The 16,594-nt window shown below is 38.4% G+C and overlaps 1 protein-coding gene across 4 annotated transcripts in view; it reads left to right on the top strand.

Annotated features, from left to right (window-relative positions):
• Window positions 1-16,594, top strand: part of ITPR2 (inositol 1,4,5-trisphosphate receptor type 2) — a 497,691-nt gene that overhangs the window by 135,593 nt on the left and 345,504 nt on the right. For all 4 annotated transcript variants that reach the window (XM_003926591.4, XM_074402941.1, XM_074402942.1 and 1 more), the window contains one exon: window positions 3,799-3,843. In XM_003926591.4, coding sequence (XP_003926640.3) covers window positions 3,799-3,843 — 45 coding nt within the window. The remainder of the gene's footprint in view (window positions 1-3,798; window positions 3,844-16,594) is intronic.

Raw genomic sequence — 16,594 nt, 5'->3', positions numbered from 1 at the left:
GCATGTTTTAGTGAGGGATATTTCATGGTTTCCAGCATGAATTTGCTTTAAAATGTCTGTAATAGCCATTCTAATGTGTATTGAGTGAAAACTTGGGTCATAAGGTATATCTTGGTCGAATATGTTGCATATCATTTGGATATAATTTAGCAAAAATTTTAATTTTTTTTAAATTTAAAAGAAAAGTTAGAATTTTTCAAGCAGAAAGAAAAGAAAAGTTTTAAAAAGCTGTGGTGGAACTTGACTAAAATAGATGAATAAACTTCTTCTGGACACCATGCTAGAATTTTCTTTACTACCAAGTGAAAATGTGTTTGTTTAATCAGTAGAAAGGAGGCCAGTTAACTCATTCTTTGCCCTCTACCTTTCACTCTTGGATTCTAAAAAGAGGACTAAATCCCCTTTTGGAACTAATTCTGTTACTTATAATTTAAGGGAACCTAAAAAGTCTGAGGGAAAGTCTGGGTCTCTGTAGACAAAGGCCAGCCTCAATTCCCTCAATGGTTGGTTCAGCACTAACAGGTGACCTGTATCTTCTTACCCTCCTTGTGTGTCAGTCCTGACAACTTAAAGACTGCTGTCATGAGATTCTTGGGCTGGGTACTGCTTTCCATTCACTCCTCTTCCTCACACCCCTACTTATTTTCTAATTTGTTTCACCATAGTGTAGTTTTGTTTATTCATTTACTTTATTTAAATTGAATCATGCAGTACATTATTTTTTGTGCTTCCTTTCCTCCACTTAGTGCTTTTGAGATTTGTTCTTCTTGTTGCTTGCACGAGAAGCTTGTCATGTTCATTGCCCAGTAGTACTTCATTGTTTGGATATACCACATTTAGTTTATCATTCGTCTCTTACACGACATGCTTTTAAAATCTTAGCCTAATTTCCGGCTCTGTTTTATCCCTACCATGATTTTCTCTGCCTTTCCCCCTTATCATCTTCAAATGAATGTCAGTCTTTTGTGGTTGATTTCTGGAGATAAGGTAAACTCTGCATATGTAATTCTTTCTTCAGCTGAGGAAAGATTTGTCTTCTATTATCTTTGATTATTGCTTGTGTTTCACTTATTCTCTCTTCCTTTTGAGAGCTCTCGTTGCCCATTAGTTGGTTGTCCCTTCTCTGGTTGTCTGTGACCATTTTCTGTTTTCTGATTTTCATTTCTGGATACCTTCCTTCTGTATGGAGGCATAGCCATTCAGTTGCTCATCCTCTGTATTGCTGATTTTCTAACTATGCTTTCTATGACTGCTAATGTGGACTTTAATTTTGTATTTATGTTTTCATTTATATTGAAATCTTCCTTAACTTCTCTTATATTATTTATACATTATTATAATTATTTTGAGACAGAGTCTCACTTTGTCATCCAGGGTGGAGTGCAGTGTCTCAGTCTCGGCTCACTGCAACCTCTGCCTCCCAGGTTCATGTGATACTCATGCCTCAACCTCCCAAGTAGCTGGAATTACAGCTGCATGCCACCATGCCCAGCTAAATTTTGTATTTTTAGTAGAGATGGCATTTTATCATGTTGACTAGGATGGTCTCAAACTCACAACCTTAGGTGATCCACCCATCTTGGCCTCCCAAAGTGCCAGGATTACAGGCATGAGCCACTGCACCTGGCAATATATTATTTATATATTATCGTTTTAGCTGTTTTGTTATTTCGCTGCCTTTACATAGAGATCATGTTTACTTGTACCTTCCTGAGAATGCCAAATCATTTCCTGAAAATTCATTTTGCATTATACTGTAGGATAATACCACAGGATATATTGAGGAAGACTCTGAGAAGGAATTTCCCTTGTTCTAATCTAGTATTTCATCAGTCCTATTTGTTTGTTTCCTTCCTTTCTTCTCTCCTTGTTATCCTCAGATGAGTGAGCTCTGTGCGGAACCAGAGAGTTGAGTGGATTATCCATTTGTTCCATTTTTAAATTCTCTAGTGTGACAATTCAGTCTGCTTTCTAAATCTTCAGCTGCAGGAATGGCTGATGGGTGCATTTGCAGTTCCCAGATTGAGCAGACATCGACTCTGTTGACTCTAGGCACATGGGCTCAGCGGAGTTGCTTCTGTGTCCTTCCCCTTTGCTATTTCTGTATCATCATGAAGTAACATTCCAGCACACAGCATTCCTTTTCCTTCTTTCTTCACACCATGCTTCTCAGAAAGGCCTTGGCCATCATCTTTTCTCTCCACTTGCTGCCCACTTGTTTTCTGAGCTTCTCTTTGGTCACGTAAAGACAGACAGGTAGCAGACTAGGGAAGCAGTTTTCTGCATAATTTCACAGCATCTTGTCAGTGATATAGAAACCCTTTTGTATCAGTTTCTGTTTGGTAAATTCTCTGGGTTTCTACAGCAGTGTTCAAACTGAGTCAGTATCTTATCTTTGTTTACATGACCACTAAAAGATATGTTGAAGTTGCCGCATGATAAAAACTGTGCCATTACCTGCCTCTCCCCAAGAACTATCAATTTTTTTTTTTTGTTTTGAGATGGAGTCTTGCTCTGTTGCCCAGGCTGGAGTGCAGTGGTGTGATCTCGACTCGCTGAAACCTCTGCCTCCCGAGTTCAAGCAAATTCTTTTGCCTCAGCCTCCTGAGTAGCTGGGACTACAGGTGCATGCCACCATGCCTGGCTAATTTTTTGTAATTTTTTTTAGTAGAGACAGGGTTTGATCTTGTTTCCAGGCTGCCGGTAAACTCCTGAGCTCAGGCAATCCACCTGCCTCGGCCTCCCTAAGTGCTAGGATTGCAGGCGTGAGCTATTGCACCTGGTCCCATCTACTTTATAATTAGCATCAATTCATTGAAGATTTGGAATTTTGGTTGTTTTTTTCAGCCTTAGATCTTAATGAGATTGGGAGTTTTTTTCTTTCATCTGCTTTCCTTTTTTTTTTTTTTTTTTCCCAGGACCCTCTTTGGTGTTTAACGATAAATTAGGAGGGGTACTTCTCAGAGCTGCTAGGTAAATAACATTATGAGAAAACTTCTGACCTTACATTTTAAATGGTAACTTTAACTACTGGGATTGTGCATTGCATACACCAGTTGATTCACATTAAAATTATTAAATTCAATTGGACAACTTGATGTTTCAAGAAAAATACCTCATAAATCTATTGCTTTACGAGTGATCAACTATTTCAGAACAACTAAGATTCGCTTTGAGACTGTGAGGGCAAGTTAGAGTCCAAATTTATGGATTTCAACCAACTGGATGGTGCAAGGGTCCATACTAAATATATCCAGAACTCATCTTTGTCATTAGATTGTCCCCCAAATGCCACTATCCAAGCCCAAAGACAAGTGTTTGTTAGTTTCAATAGTCCTTACGTGTTTGCTCACAAATCTGATACATAGTTCCTTTTTTGCTCTCTTTTCTTTTCCTTGTGTGCATAACATGTAAAGCATGGTCTTAAATTATCAATTTCCCTTTTTTTCTTTGAATTGGTGTCTGAGCTATTAGTAATTGCCAGTTTTTGTGGTGGGTAAATGGTGAACTCTATTGAATGTTTTTCCAGAGGAGGTGAGATGGTCAATTCTTTCTTTAAAGATGTCAACATTTCTGATATAAACCAAGGCAATGAACTTGGCATGTTAGCTTTTGTCTCCTGCAACTAAGGTTTGATGGTAATATTTTAAATTGTCATATTTACTATTAGTTGCTTTCTTTGCTTTTTCTTATAGTAAAATTAGTTGAGGATAGAATAATTAACTGAATTGAAGATCACTGGTCTTGTTAGTGTGCTTTTCACAGCAATGAAAAACTAATTTTGCTTTGTTTTTCTAGCTTAATCCTGATTATCGAGATGCCCAAAATGAAGGAAAAAATGTGGTGAGTAGAATTGATTTTTCTCCAATAAATCTCAAACATATTGTTTATATTTTATATAGATAATTGGAATTTTAATAGCAAATTTGAAGACCAGGGACTCAGATTTTCTGAGTACAGTCTGTGGGTCATAGGTGAAAGGTGATATGGCTTAGATTATGAGAAGATGGGTGCTTGGGAAGATTTCTGCAAGTTGGAGGCCATTTTTAGTTGAGTGCTAAAGGGAGCTAGCATCTGGGAGATATGGTAGGTGTAGGTTTAGTTTCCAGAAATGCATAGAAATTAAGAAAGAGAAATAGAATTATGGTGTGATGTTAAAATAGGAGAATAGGACATTCCCTTTGGACTCAAAATAATTTGGATTTTATTTTTGGAGAAATTGAAGCATCTAGCTGACTGATTTTTCTGATATTCAGAAGTGTCCTACTTGAAAACATCTCAATCTTATTTTAAAACCAGTTTTCATGACAATATTATTATTTACACTGTTTATTTAACCATCTGTAAAGAAGAAAGCTTGATGGTGGTAACATGGCTTCTTTATTCAATCAGAAATTCAGAAATTCAGGACAATTTGATGTGATGCACACAAAATCTCTGGATGATGGGCTAGATTTTAAAAAAGGTTTCAGAAGTACTTTAGCTATTTTGATGTAATATAGATACAGTCTGTAATTCAATTTTCTTAGGAGTTTAACAATTCCTTTTGAAATTGGTAGGTATTATTAGTGCATCATTCAAAATTCTACCCATTGATAAAAAGAATTGGAATGTTTAATTAACATGACCAGTATCTTTGCATTGGTACAACGGTTTTATGAGGATATTGACGTGGGGGAAGTGAATCCAGTCAGAATTTCTGCACCTCATTCAATCCTGTTTGACTCCCTGTCTGACTGCCAGGCTTACAATAGAAATAAAGCTGTGAAGTATCAGGCAACTGGCCTAATGAAACCTTTAACATATCAAAAAGTCTCTAAATACAGAGGTAGGTTTATTTGATCAATTGGCTCTCCTATTTATAATTCAATTTTAGCGTACTGGGTGGGTTGGTTTTCACATGGCTGCCCCAGGATTGTTGGGTTCTTACTTTCCTATGATTTAGGAAAATGCTGTTAGTAAACAGGTTTAAAAAGCAGAGTGTGAATCATGGCTTCTTTGGTTCTTACTATAAGCTTGTCAATGGCCTCCACCCAAAGATCACCAGAAACATGTGGGTAGTTGAACAAGTTGAGTTTATTACCTATGCAGTGAGAAAGCACACATACCATGGAGAGCTGTGGAGCACCTCAGAAAGTGTTAGAACTTAATAGAGGATTTGTGTTTGTGTAAGGTAATTTGGGGAGGATTTAAGGAAGTGAGGCTTTGCTGTGGATGAGAGTGCTGTCAGGAAGAGGAATTCTGTGATTGGTATCTTAATAAATTTTATCTATAGGGAGGACAGACTTCTAAGGAAGCAACCGTCACTCATATTAGTTGGGGGAGAGGTATATTTGGTCATTTTTGTGGCTCGGACAATATTCATATTTTATCTGTGTTTTGGTATAGTTAGGGAATGGTCTTGTTTTGTCTTGACCCATCACAGTCACAGAGTGGCCTTGTCTGATGTTGATGCTCTGTGAAATTGTTCATGTTCAACAGAAAATGGCATGGCCTTGCTAAGAGGACCAGGCTGCCTATTGGATGCCAGGGGCTGCTGCTTTTCTCTTTTACAAGGTTAATATTCTGTGTGACTTCTTCAGCATGGTGTAGGGCCAAGAGTCTTGTTCTGGCACCACCACTAACTTTTGTGGCCTTGGACAAGTGAGATCTCTTTCTTCAGACTCAGTTTCTTCCCCTGTGTAATGGGGTGAAGACGTTTGTCTTATGTACTTCACCTGCATGCCATGAGGATAAAATAAGATCAGACAGATGGAAACTCTTGAATTTTTAAGTTGTTTCTATTAAAAGAGCATTGTATCAAAGTCTCAAATTGTGCAACTGAATTAAAGCTCTGTGTACATGTCCTTTCTGTTACATAATATTCAGTGATACTACCAATGGTTTTGGCCTGAGCAGAGTAGGAGAAAACAGTCTTCCTCCATATCCAGGGATTTTGCATCTGGGTATTCAATCATCCACAGAGCAAAAATACTAAAAACACCAACATATGATAACACAAATTAAGAAACAATACAGGATAACAGGTATTTACCTGGCACTTACACTGTATTCGATATTATGACTAATCTACATAATATTTCAAGTATATAGGAGGATAGAGGATATGTATAGGTTACTTGCAAATGCTATTCAATTTTATATAAAAAACTTGAGCAGATTTCTGTATTTGCAGGGGGTCCTGGAACCAGTCCCCTGCAGATACCGAGGGATGACTACACAGAGTATGGAGGTTTTATGGAACAGCACAAAATATGTAAATGATCATACATCCATGGTGAAGTTCACTCTTTGTGTTAATCAAGCTTTTAGTTAGACTTGATAGTTTTTCTTCTTTTTCTTCCCAAACATAACTTCCTCACTCACCTTTAAAGGTGAGAAAGAGTGCTTTTCCTTTAAGTCATTGTTACTGGCAGGACTTTAGTTGCACACAACACAGATGGGTCTGGTTTTGTTGTAGATGTTTATGACTGGGTCTCATCTGTCATCTCAGAGAGACATCCAACTGGAGACAGTTGATTTAATTTTTTTTCCTCTCTAGAATACCTAGCTTGAGAGCAAAGGAAATTGGGAATATGGAGCCATAAAGCTAATAGACCATTTGTCACAGAGCAATAATTATTTTTCTGTCTAAAGAAGAAAACAAAGGAGCTGTTAGAATTATCTCCAGCCTGTGAAATATGAAATCAGTTTCCCAAAACAGAATGCTGTTTCACCTCAGATCTGGGTTCCAGTAATGCTGACTTTATTATGACCATGCTAATTTTTTTCTTTCCTCATTTTCCTGATGTTGTCTATTTAATGTCCAGTTAATTTTTTTTCTGTAATTTAGAAAGCTTTATCAAAATGTTGCCTTCCATATTTGAAGTTTCAAAGGTTAATGCATGGTGCCGCTGAAATGAGGCAGTGTGTGTCAGAGCTCCCATTAAGACACAAATTGCTGTATTTATTCTACAAAGGAGTCTATTATTTCCAATCTTACAAACGTGCAGCATCCACAGGGACCCTGTAAACATTGGAATTGTGTCAAGCCCAGCTGAAACCTGACAGTCATTAGTTTCTTCTCCTTGAAAGGCTGCATCATTTCAAATGGCTCTTTGAAGGGGCATTTTTTGGAATTAACACTACCCATCTTAACATTACCATATTTACGTGGAATGTGATCTGATTTTTCTTGGAATGTCTGTTTTACATGTTGGGGTTTCTAGCCATATTGGGCCAGATAATTCTTTGTTGTGGTGGGATGGCCTTTACCTGGAGGATGTATAGCAGCATCCATAGCCTCTGCTCACCAGGTGTCAATAGCAGGCAGGCCCCTGATTGTGGCAACTGACAGTGTGCCCAGAAATTGCCAGATGTCCCCTGAAGGGGCAAATATCATTCCCTGTTGAGAACTACCGGTCTATGTGCATTTATATACATCAACAGAAATGTTCCAAGAACCAGGGAACTTCCTGGAAATATAATTGAACATCCTGTTCCATAGCAGTTGGTGGGGTGGGGAGGGTATGCCAGATTCTGATAGACCCTCAAATTTTTCTGAGTACCAGATTCTGACCCATGGATTCCCTTGTTTTACTCTATATTCATCAGTGACAAGATGATAAGGAAAACACAGAATAAAAGGTTCTATTAGGAATTAGATTAAGAGCAGCAGTTTGTTAAGGAACCTCGGCAAGAGAAGCAGTGTTGCAGTTTTAAATGGCAGTGTTGCGTGCGGTTACATAAAGTCAGTAGTGAGAGCCCAGGAGAATGTGTACCAAAACACATGTGCCAGCATATCATTATGCTGCCGTGGCCACTCACAGGTCTGAATCAGCTCCGCAAATGCAGACATTTCTTACAGAATGTCTCTGGCTCCCAACAACAGAGTTGCAACGTGATGTCTGTGCTAAAAATTTGATGACTCACAAATGAGTCAACAGAGAAGGTGTTCTAGGGGCTGACTGCTGTGTGGATGCCTGTAGGCCCCAGGACTGCTTGGGGAGCAGTGAGAGACATTAGCTGAGTTGACTCAGCTGGCTTTACATAGAGGATTTTCTCCTTGTATAACCTGAGAGGCTGTGTGACTTGCTTTCTGAGTGAGTGAAAAATGCTTGTTTGATTAAGAGCTGAGTAGACCAGGCTGACATTCCAAGGCCCTGTGTTACTATAAATTGAGCGTGTTTTGGAGAGCTAGCTGAAATTACATTTAATACCTGTTTAAGTTCTGTTGTACCTTAATGTATTTTCATGATGCAAGAGAGAGGGCATTGAGCTTCTGTAATTCTGTGTGGGGAACTAGTGTTTCTGTGTCTTTTTTCTTACGTAAAAAAAAAAACAACAATGTGAGTTTATAAACAAAATCCACAAGCACACAATTTAAAACTGAATTGTCTTCATGTTAGAAAGCTATATTGACTTTTTTCTATATCAAGCCTTGAGTCATACATTAGAAATTGTATACTTACCACACATTATTCAGATGTCATGAGAGGCTGGCTTGAGGGGCAAATTCCAAGGAGTGGGCTTGAAGTTTACCGTCAAACTGCCTACCAAGAGAGTTTATTAAGCAAATTAACAGAGTACAAGAGAAGAAAGGAGAATGCTTTAGGCTACAGCACTGTTTTTTAAAAAAACTTCTAAACATGTTTGAAGCTCTTATTCACTTATAAACAATTACATGCTATTTACGAGTGGAGATTTTCTTTTCATTAAAGCTATTTCCAAGAATCTAAGTGAACTATTTAAGAGTGGAATTACTTATCCTATGTAATTAAAGTAAAACTACAGGTCTTAAATAGTATGAGTAATTCAGAGTGACCTCTTTTAATTAACCCTAATTGGTGAGGTTTTTTTTTGTGTGTGTGTTTGAAAGAGAGTCTAATTGTTGTAGTGTGAGAATGTTAAAATAGAGAGGTCCATGACTACTCTTATTGGGTCTGTACAGGGAGACATTGCCACGTGGGGTAGGGTAAAAGAGCAATCTCTAGGAACCTGGGTCTGATCTCTTCTCGTGAGTCTAGAAAATTTATTTTGTTGGCATTTTAAAAGGGGATTAATTGCAGGAGGATTGACTCCTGCTGAATAAACTCACAAAAGACTGATGTATAAACCACAATGCCAACTTTCAATTGCCTAATAGATCTAAATCTATTTGGGTCAGTGGGTGCATTTTCCTTGAAGGAGAATATATATCAAAGGCTAAATTGGAATACTGGATTACAGAAGACTCAGGAAATTAGGTGCCACATACTCCTTTTAAGGATATGCTATGTGTCCAAGAAGACTGGCAAGCCATTTATTGAATCTACACTAGGCAATGGTGAGAGAAACTGTTTGATTCTCCATTTATTTGGATTACTTGCTGATCTTCTGTTAATAAAGCCTTTATTCAAACATTGTTCAATATGACAGATAACATTTTATCTTCCTTAGTTAATATCATAGTTTAATTGTGCCTTCCCAATATACCACTTAAACCACTTGTGTCCAAATCTCATTGCCGATAATAGTAACAAAAAATCCTTTGGATTATTTGTATAACTGACTGATCTTGTTCATAATTTCTGTGTCCCTATATTCTGAGGCAGTCTTCTCTCACATGTATTAACACTCAGTGTGCTTGTAGCTCTTTCTTTTGGCTGCAATACTCTTGCAAAATCCAGGGGGAAAAATGCTCTTTTACATTTTTTCTTTGTATCTGTAATTTTCCTGGTCTATTTCTCCCCAAGTTTTCATGATACTGAGGATATCATTAAAAACAAACATCCTTTGCTTTCTTTTAGAATTATCACTTCCTCTTCTAAACCTCTTCCTTCCTTTCCTTTGTATTCCATCTTCTTCATAATCATTGTCCTCTTCAATATCAGATGTCATACAATTTTAACCTTGAGAAGGAATTCCTACTTGCACATGGTCTTTTACTGGGCCCTTTCAAAGAGGATTGCATAGACCTTTTTCAGGCCTTCTTGCCTCAGCTGTTTGTATTCGGACAGCAGTGTGGCTTTAGTGTCACCACCAGATTTCAGAGGCTTTGGGGAAAACTGTGTCTCTGCCATCCATATCTTATTATAACACCTAGATTTTCATGTTGAGCTACATGAAACACACTTTTGAGTTTTCCCTGCCCTCCGTCCCTCCCTCCTTCCCTTCCTTCTCTCTCCTCCACAGCTGCCTCCCTCCTTTTCTTTCTTTTTTTTTTTTTTTTTTTTTTTTTTGTCTTTTTGAGACAGAGTTTTGCTCTGTCTCCCAAGCTGTAGTGCAGTGACACGATCTCGGCTTACTGTAGCCTTGACCTCCTGGGCTCAGGTGAGCCTCCCACCACAGCCTCCTGAGTAGCTGAGACCATGGTGGTGTGTACCACCATGCCTAACTACTTTTGTATTTTTTGTAGAGATGTGGTTTTGCCATGTTGCCCAGGCTGGTCTTGAACACCTGAGCTCAGGTGATCCTCCTGCCTCAGTCTCCCAAAGCACTAGCATTATAGGCATGAGCCACTTTTTCATTTTAAAATTGTATCTATTTAAGGTATATAACACGATGTTTTGTATAGTAAAATGTTACTCTTGTCAAGCAAATTAACATATTCATCATCTCACATAGTTACCTTTTTTTTTTTTTTTTTAAAAAAAAGAGACTCTCTTACTCTGCTGCCCAGGCTGGAGCGCAGTGGTGGGATCTCGGCTCACTGCAACCTCCACCTCCAGGGTTCAAGCAATTCTGCCTCAGCCTCCAGAGTAGGAGTAGCTGGGATTACAGGCGCATGCTGCCACACCCAGCTAATTTCTTTTGTATTTTAGTAGAGATAGGGTTTCACCATGTTGCCCAGGCTTGTCTCAAACTCCTGAGCTCAGGCAATCGGCTTGCTGTGGCCTCCCAAAGAGCTGGGATTACAGGTGTGAGCCACCACAACTGGCCATAGTTACTTTTTATTTTTATGATAAAAGTACTTAAAATAGACTCTCTTGGCAAATTTCCAGTATATGATACACGATTATTAACTATACTCCGCAAGCTGTGCATTAGATCTCTAGCCTTATTCATTCTACAGATATGTGACTTTGCACACTGTGACCCCTATTTCCCCATTCCCCCTTCTCCTAAGTAATCATTCTATTCTGTTCTCTTTTTTTCTATGTATTGTGTTTTATTTTTCCTGTTTTTTTTTTTTTTTGTTTGTTGTTGTTGTTGTTTAGATTCCACATATAAGTGAGAGCATGTGCTTTTTTTCTTTCTGTGTATGGCTTATTTTACTTAGCATAATGTTTTCTAGTTTGATCCATGTTGTTGCAAATGGTAGGATCTCCGTTTACAAGGATGAATCATATTACATTGTATATAAATGTATGTTATATATATCACAAATTTCTTTATCTATTCAACTGTTCATGGATACTGAGGTTTTCTCCATGTCTTGGCTATTGTGAATAATGCTGCAGTGAGTATGGTTGTACATGTTTCCGTATGAGGTGGTATTTCGTTTCCATTGGGAATATGCCCAGAAGAGGTACTGCTAGGGCATATATTAGTGCTATTTTTAATTTCTTTAGGAACTTCCATATTGTTTTCCATGATGGCTGTGCTAATCTACAGTCCCACCAACAATGCACAAGGATTTCCTTTTCTTCACACTTTCCCCATCACTTGTTATCTCTTGTCTTTTTGATAATAGCCATCCTTTTTTTTTTTTTTTTTTTTTTTTTTTTTTTTTTTTGAGATGGAGTTTCGCTCTGGAGGGCAATGGCTTGATCTTGGCTCACTACAACCTCCGCCTCCTGGGTTCAGGCAATTCTCCTGCCTCAGCCTCCTGAGTAGCTGGGACTACAGGCACGCGCCACCATGCCCAGCTAATTTTTTTTTTTTTTTTTTTTTTGAGATGGAGTTTCGCTGTTGTTACCCAGGCTGGAGTGCAATGGCGCGATCTCGGCTCACCGCAACCTCCGCCTCCTGGGCTCAGGCAATTCTCCTGCCTCAGCCTCCTAAGTAGCTGGGATTACAGGCATGCACCACCACGCCCAGCTAGTTTTTTTTTTTTTTTTTTTGTATTTTTAGTAGAGACGGGGTTTCACCATGTTGACCAGGATGGTCTCGATCTTTCGACCTCGTGATCCACCCGCCTCGGCCTCCCAAAGTGCTGGGATTACAGGCTTGAGCCACCACGCCCGGCCCCAGTTAATTTTTTGTATTTTTAGTAGAGACGGGGTTTCATCATGTTGACCAGGATGATCTCGATCTCTTGACCTCGTGATCCACCCGCCTCAGCCTCCCAAAGTGCTAGGATTACAGGCGTGAGCCGCCGCGTCAGGCCAGTAATAGCCATTCTTAACAGGTGTGAAGTGACATGTCATTGTGGTTTTTATTTGCATTTCCTTGATAATTAGTGCTGTTGGGCACCTTTTCACATACCTGTTTTGAGAATGTCTTCTTTTGAGAAATGTCTCTTCAGGTCCTTGGCCCATTTTTTGATTGAGTTATTTGTTTCTTGGCCGAGTTTTGTGAATTCCTTATATATTTTGTATATTAAACTTTTATCTGGCTTGTATAGTTTGCAAATGTATTTTTTAATTCATTGGATGCCTTTTCATTTTGTTGATTGTTTCCTTTGCTGTGCAGAAGCTTTTTAGTATGATGTAGTACCACCTTGTTTATTTTTCCTTTTGTTCCCTGTACTTTTGGTGAGATAGCCAAAAAATCCTTGTCAACATCAGTATGAAGAAGCTTTTCTTTTGTGTTTTATTCTAGGAGGTTTTTGGTTTCAGATCTTATGTTCAGATCTTTTGATTGATATTTGTGTGTGGTGTAAGATAGGGTTCAGTTTCATTTTTTTGCATGTGAATATCTTGTTTTCCCAGCACTATTTATTGAAGAGACTGTCCTTTCCCATTGTGTCTTCTTGGTGGCTGTATGCTTGGGTCTATTTTTGGGCTTTCTATTTTATTCCATTGTTTTATGTATCTGTTTTTATGCCAGTACCATACTGTTTTGATTAATGTTGTTTTGTAATATAATTTGAAATCAGGACATATGATTCCTCCAACTTTCTTTTTCAGGATTGTGTTGAATACTCTGGCTCTTTGGTGGATACATACAAATTTTAGGATTGTTTTTCTATTTCCAGTAGAAAATGCCATTGGAATTTTGATAGGGATTGCACTGAATCTGCATATTGCTTTAGGTAGTATGGACATTTTAATAATAATAATTCTTTCAATCTGTAAACATAAGATACCTTTCTATTGATTTGTATCTTCTTCAGTTTCTTTTCTCTGTGTTTTATGGTTTTCAGGGTATAGGTCTTTCACTTCCTTGGTAAATTTGTTCCTAAATATTTTATTCTCTTTGATGCTATTGTAAATGGAATTGTTTTCTTGATATCTTTTCAGATAGATTCTTACTTGTTAAAAGAAATGTGACTGATTTTTGTATGTGGATTTTGTATCCTGCAACTTTACTAAATTCATTGATTAGTTCTAATAGTTTTTAGTGGAGTCTTTAGGGTTTCTACATATAAGATCATGTCACTTGAAACAGGGATAATTTTACTTCTGCTTTCCTAATTTTTATTTCTTTTTCTTGTCTGTGTGCTCTTGCTAATAATTCCAGTACTATGTTAAATAGAAATGGTGAGAGTGGGCAGTCTTGCCTTGGACTAAGTCTTGGAAGAAAAGGATTCAGCTTTTCTCTGTTGGCTATGATATCAGCTATGGGCTTTTCATTAATGGCCTTTATCATGTTGAAGAAATTTCCTTCTACACGTATTTGTTGAGAGCTTTTATCATGAAAGGATGTTGAACTTGGTCAGGTGCTTTCTCTGCAATGATTGAGATGATCATGTGGTTTTTATGTTTTATTCTGTTAATGTGGTGTATCACATTGGTAGTTTTGCATATGTTTAAAACAACCTTGTATCCTACATATAAATACCACTTAGTCACAGTGTATACATTTTTTAACCTGTTGTTGAATTTGGCTTGCTGGTATTTTGATGAGAATTTTTGCATCTATGTTAATCAGAGATAATGGCCTATAGATTTTTTTTGTTGTGGTGGCTTTGTCTAGCTTTGGTATTAGGGTAATGATGGCCTCATAAAATGAGTTTGGCAGTATCTTCTCTACTTCCATTTTTTTTTTTTTTTTTTGAATAGTTTAAGAAGGATCGGTGTTAGTTCTTTGAATGTTTAGTAGAATTCAGCTATGAAGCCATCTGGTCCTGGACTTTTCTTGGCATCTTGTTTTCTTTTGTTTTTTTTAAAAAATAAACCCAGCAACAGGCAGTCACAGAAGTAGAGCAAAAAAGGCAAACATGTACATTCAGTTATGTTTATCTTCTCCAGGTTGTTAGTTGATAGTTTTCTGGGCACCTTCTTGATTATCAAGCTCTTTCTGTAGCATAGCAGTTAAGGGGTTAGGACTGTGGAGTCAGCTAGAGTTGGATTTGCTGTTCAGCTTCAGCACATGAGAACTATGCAAACTTGGCCCCGAGAGCCTCAGTTTTCTCATCTATAAAATAGGTTAATAATATCTGACTTATAGCACTCACTCCTTAGTAAGCTACACATATTTTTGGACATCATTTTTTCCCTGCCAATAAAAAGTATCTGCAGTAACTCTGGACCATAGTCCATTTTTCTTGCATACTCCTGTTTTCTTCTAGTGTACCACACTCACTTGCCTTTTCTTCTCCTTCCCCTGTTCGTGCCTTTGCATTCGAACTGGTGCTCTCCTCTCTCTCAAAGGATTTTGCTCACAACCCATTATGGGAATTGAAATGCAGGAAATAAAACTGTGAAAGTGCTGTCTATGTCCGCTTACCTTAACATGTTTACTTTTTTGAACTTGTACTGTATAGGCTATTGGTGCAATTCTTCAGAAGTTGTAATGAACTCAAAAAAGTGCTGTCTAAAGTTCTAAAGAGACTAATTAAAACCCAGGGAATACATTTTAATAGATTTCACTTGAGTAGCTGCCAATTACCACCAGACACTAGCTGCTGACTACTACTAGAGATTTATTTGGGAAGAGATTCCATGATCCTAAACTATTAAGGCCACTGTGCTAGCCATCTCTTTGAACTCATTTGTCTGGACAGACTACTCTCATTATTGGGTTATTTAAAGACATTTAGACTTTGTTCGTGAGGGACGAGAGGGTGATTTTGCTCCTCATAAATGTTGTCTCCAATTCTTAGACTTCCTCATCTTTCATGCAAATCACTGTGAAAGTGGGTCGCATGACCCAAGATAATTTCTTCAGAAGACTCGAGGGAGGGTCTTAGCCATGAGTTATTATTGACTCTTGGAGAATTGACTCCTACAGTATTTAAGGGCCCCAAACCTGGCCTCTGGCTTGGATTCAGGCCCAGGTAGTTGAGTTTGGGGCTGAGCATTCACTACCACTACTCACTGCTCCCCTCTCATTCTGCGTCCTTTCTGCCCACCTCCTCTCCTTCCTTCTCTCCCTCTTTTCCCTTTTTCTCCTTCTTCATCTGCTTCTCCTTCCTTCTCTCCTTTCTTCTTCCCCTTCCCTCATCTTTCAACTCTTTTAGGTAACTGCACTCATCTCTTTGCTCAATGGAAATTATAATGCTTATCTTTCTCTCTCTCAAATTTTTGTTGTGGGATTACTGAGACCAAACAAAGAAATGGCTTTGGTATTATGAGAAGCTTTGTGTACATTTAGAAGTATCAGCCAGGTGCAGTGCCTCACACCTGTAATCTCAGCACTTTGGGAGGCCAAGGAGGGAAAATTGTTTGAGTTCAAGAGTTCCAGACCAGCCTCAACAACATGATGAGGTCCAATTAGTACAAAAATTATAAAAATTAGCAATTTTGGTGGCACATGTCTGTATTCCCAGCTACTTGGGAGGCTGAGGTGGGAGGACCTCTTGAGCCCTGGAGAGCAAGACTACAGTGAGCCTTGATTGTGCTGCTGCATTTCAGCCTGGGCGACAGAGTGAGAACTTGTCTCAAAAAAAAAAAAAAAATTGGAAATATTATTTGTTGTTTCTGCATTTTCTTCCTCCCTACATACCCATACTCCCTTATGATGTATAGTAAGCTAAATATGCCCTTTTCTAGTCAGTAAGTTTATATTTACTAATAAGAAACTCCTGATATTAGGGTCACCATTTGTGGAGAGTTTGCTGAATGCCTGCTTTCATTTAACTCTGAATTTTGGTCTCTGTGGAAGACAGAAATCAAAGATACAAGAGCTATTAGGTGCCGCTGGGCTGTGAGGGATTTAGCAGATAACAATCCTGCTCCTGTTTGGGAATCCTGGCAATTCCCTCTGCCCATTCCCATTTCAATGGTGCTACCAATTTGTGCACCATTTACAGAAGAGGCCAGAAATGAAACTGCAAGGTTTTTTGAGCCAAGTAAAATGATACTGACAATATCTGGGAGGGAGTAGGGACTCCAAGTGAATGTTCTGGGGTTACCAGGAGTAATATCTTGTTGTCAGAGCAGCCATTAAAGAAACGCTTGTCCATGGCTGCTTGCATTTGCCTTTTGAGCATCCCTTCTTTCCCTCAGTTTCATTTGCCTTCCTGTGATGGTACAGTGACAGTGTGTCTGTCTGTCTTTCTCTCTTCCTCTCTCATTTTGAGATTTCA

This window comes from Saimiri boliviensis, chromosome 7 (genome assembly GCF_048565385.1).
Source record: "Saimiri boliviensis isolate mSaiBol1 chromosome 7, mSaiBol1.pri, whole genome shotgun sequence".
NCBI classification, from domain to species: Eukaryota; Metazoa; Chordata; class Mammalia; order Primates; family Cebidae; genus Saimiri; species Saimiri boliviensis.
This window is presented reverse-complemented; position numbering and strand designations above follow the sequence as displayed.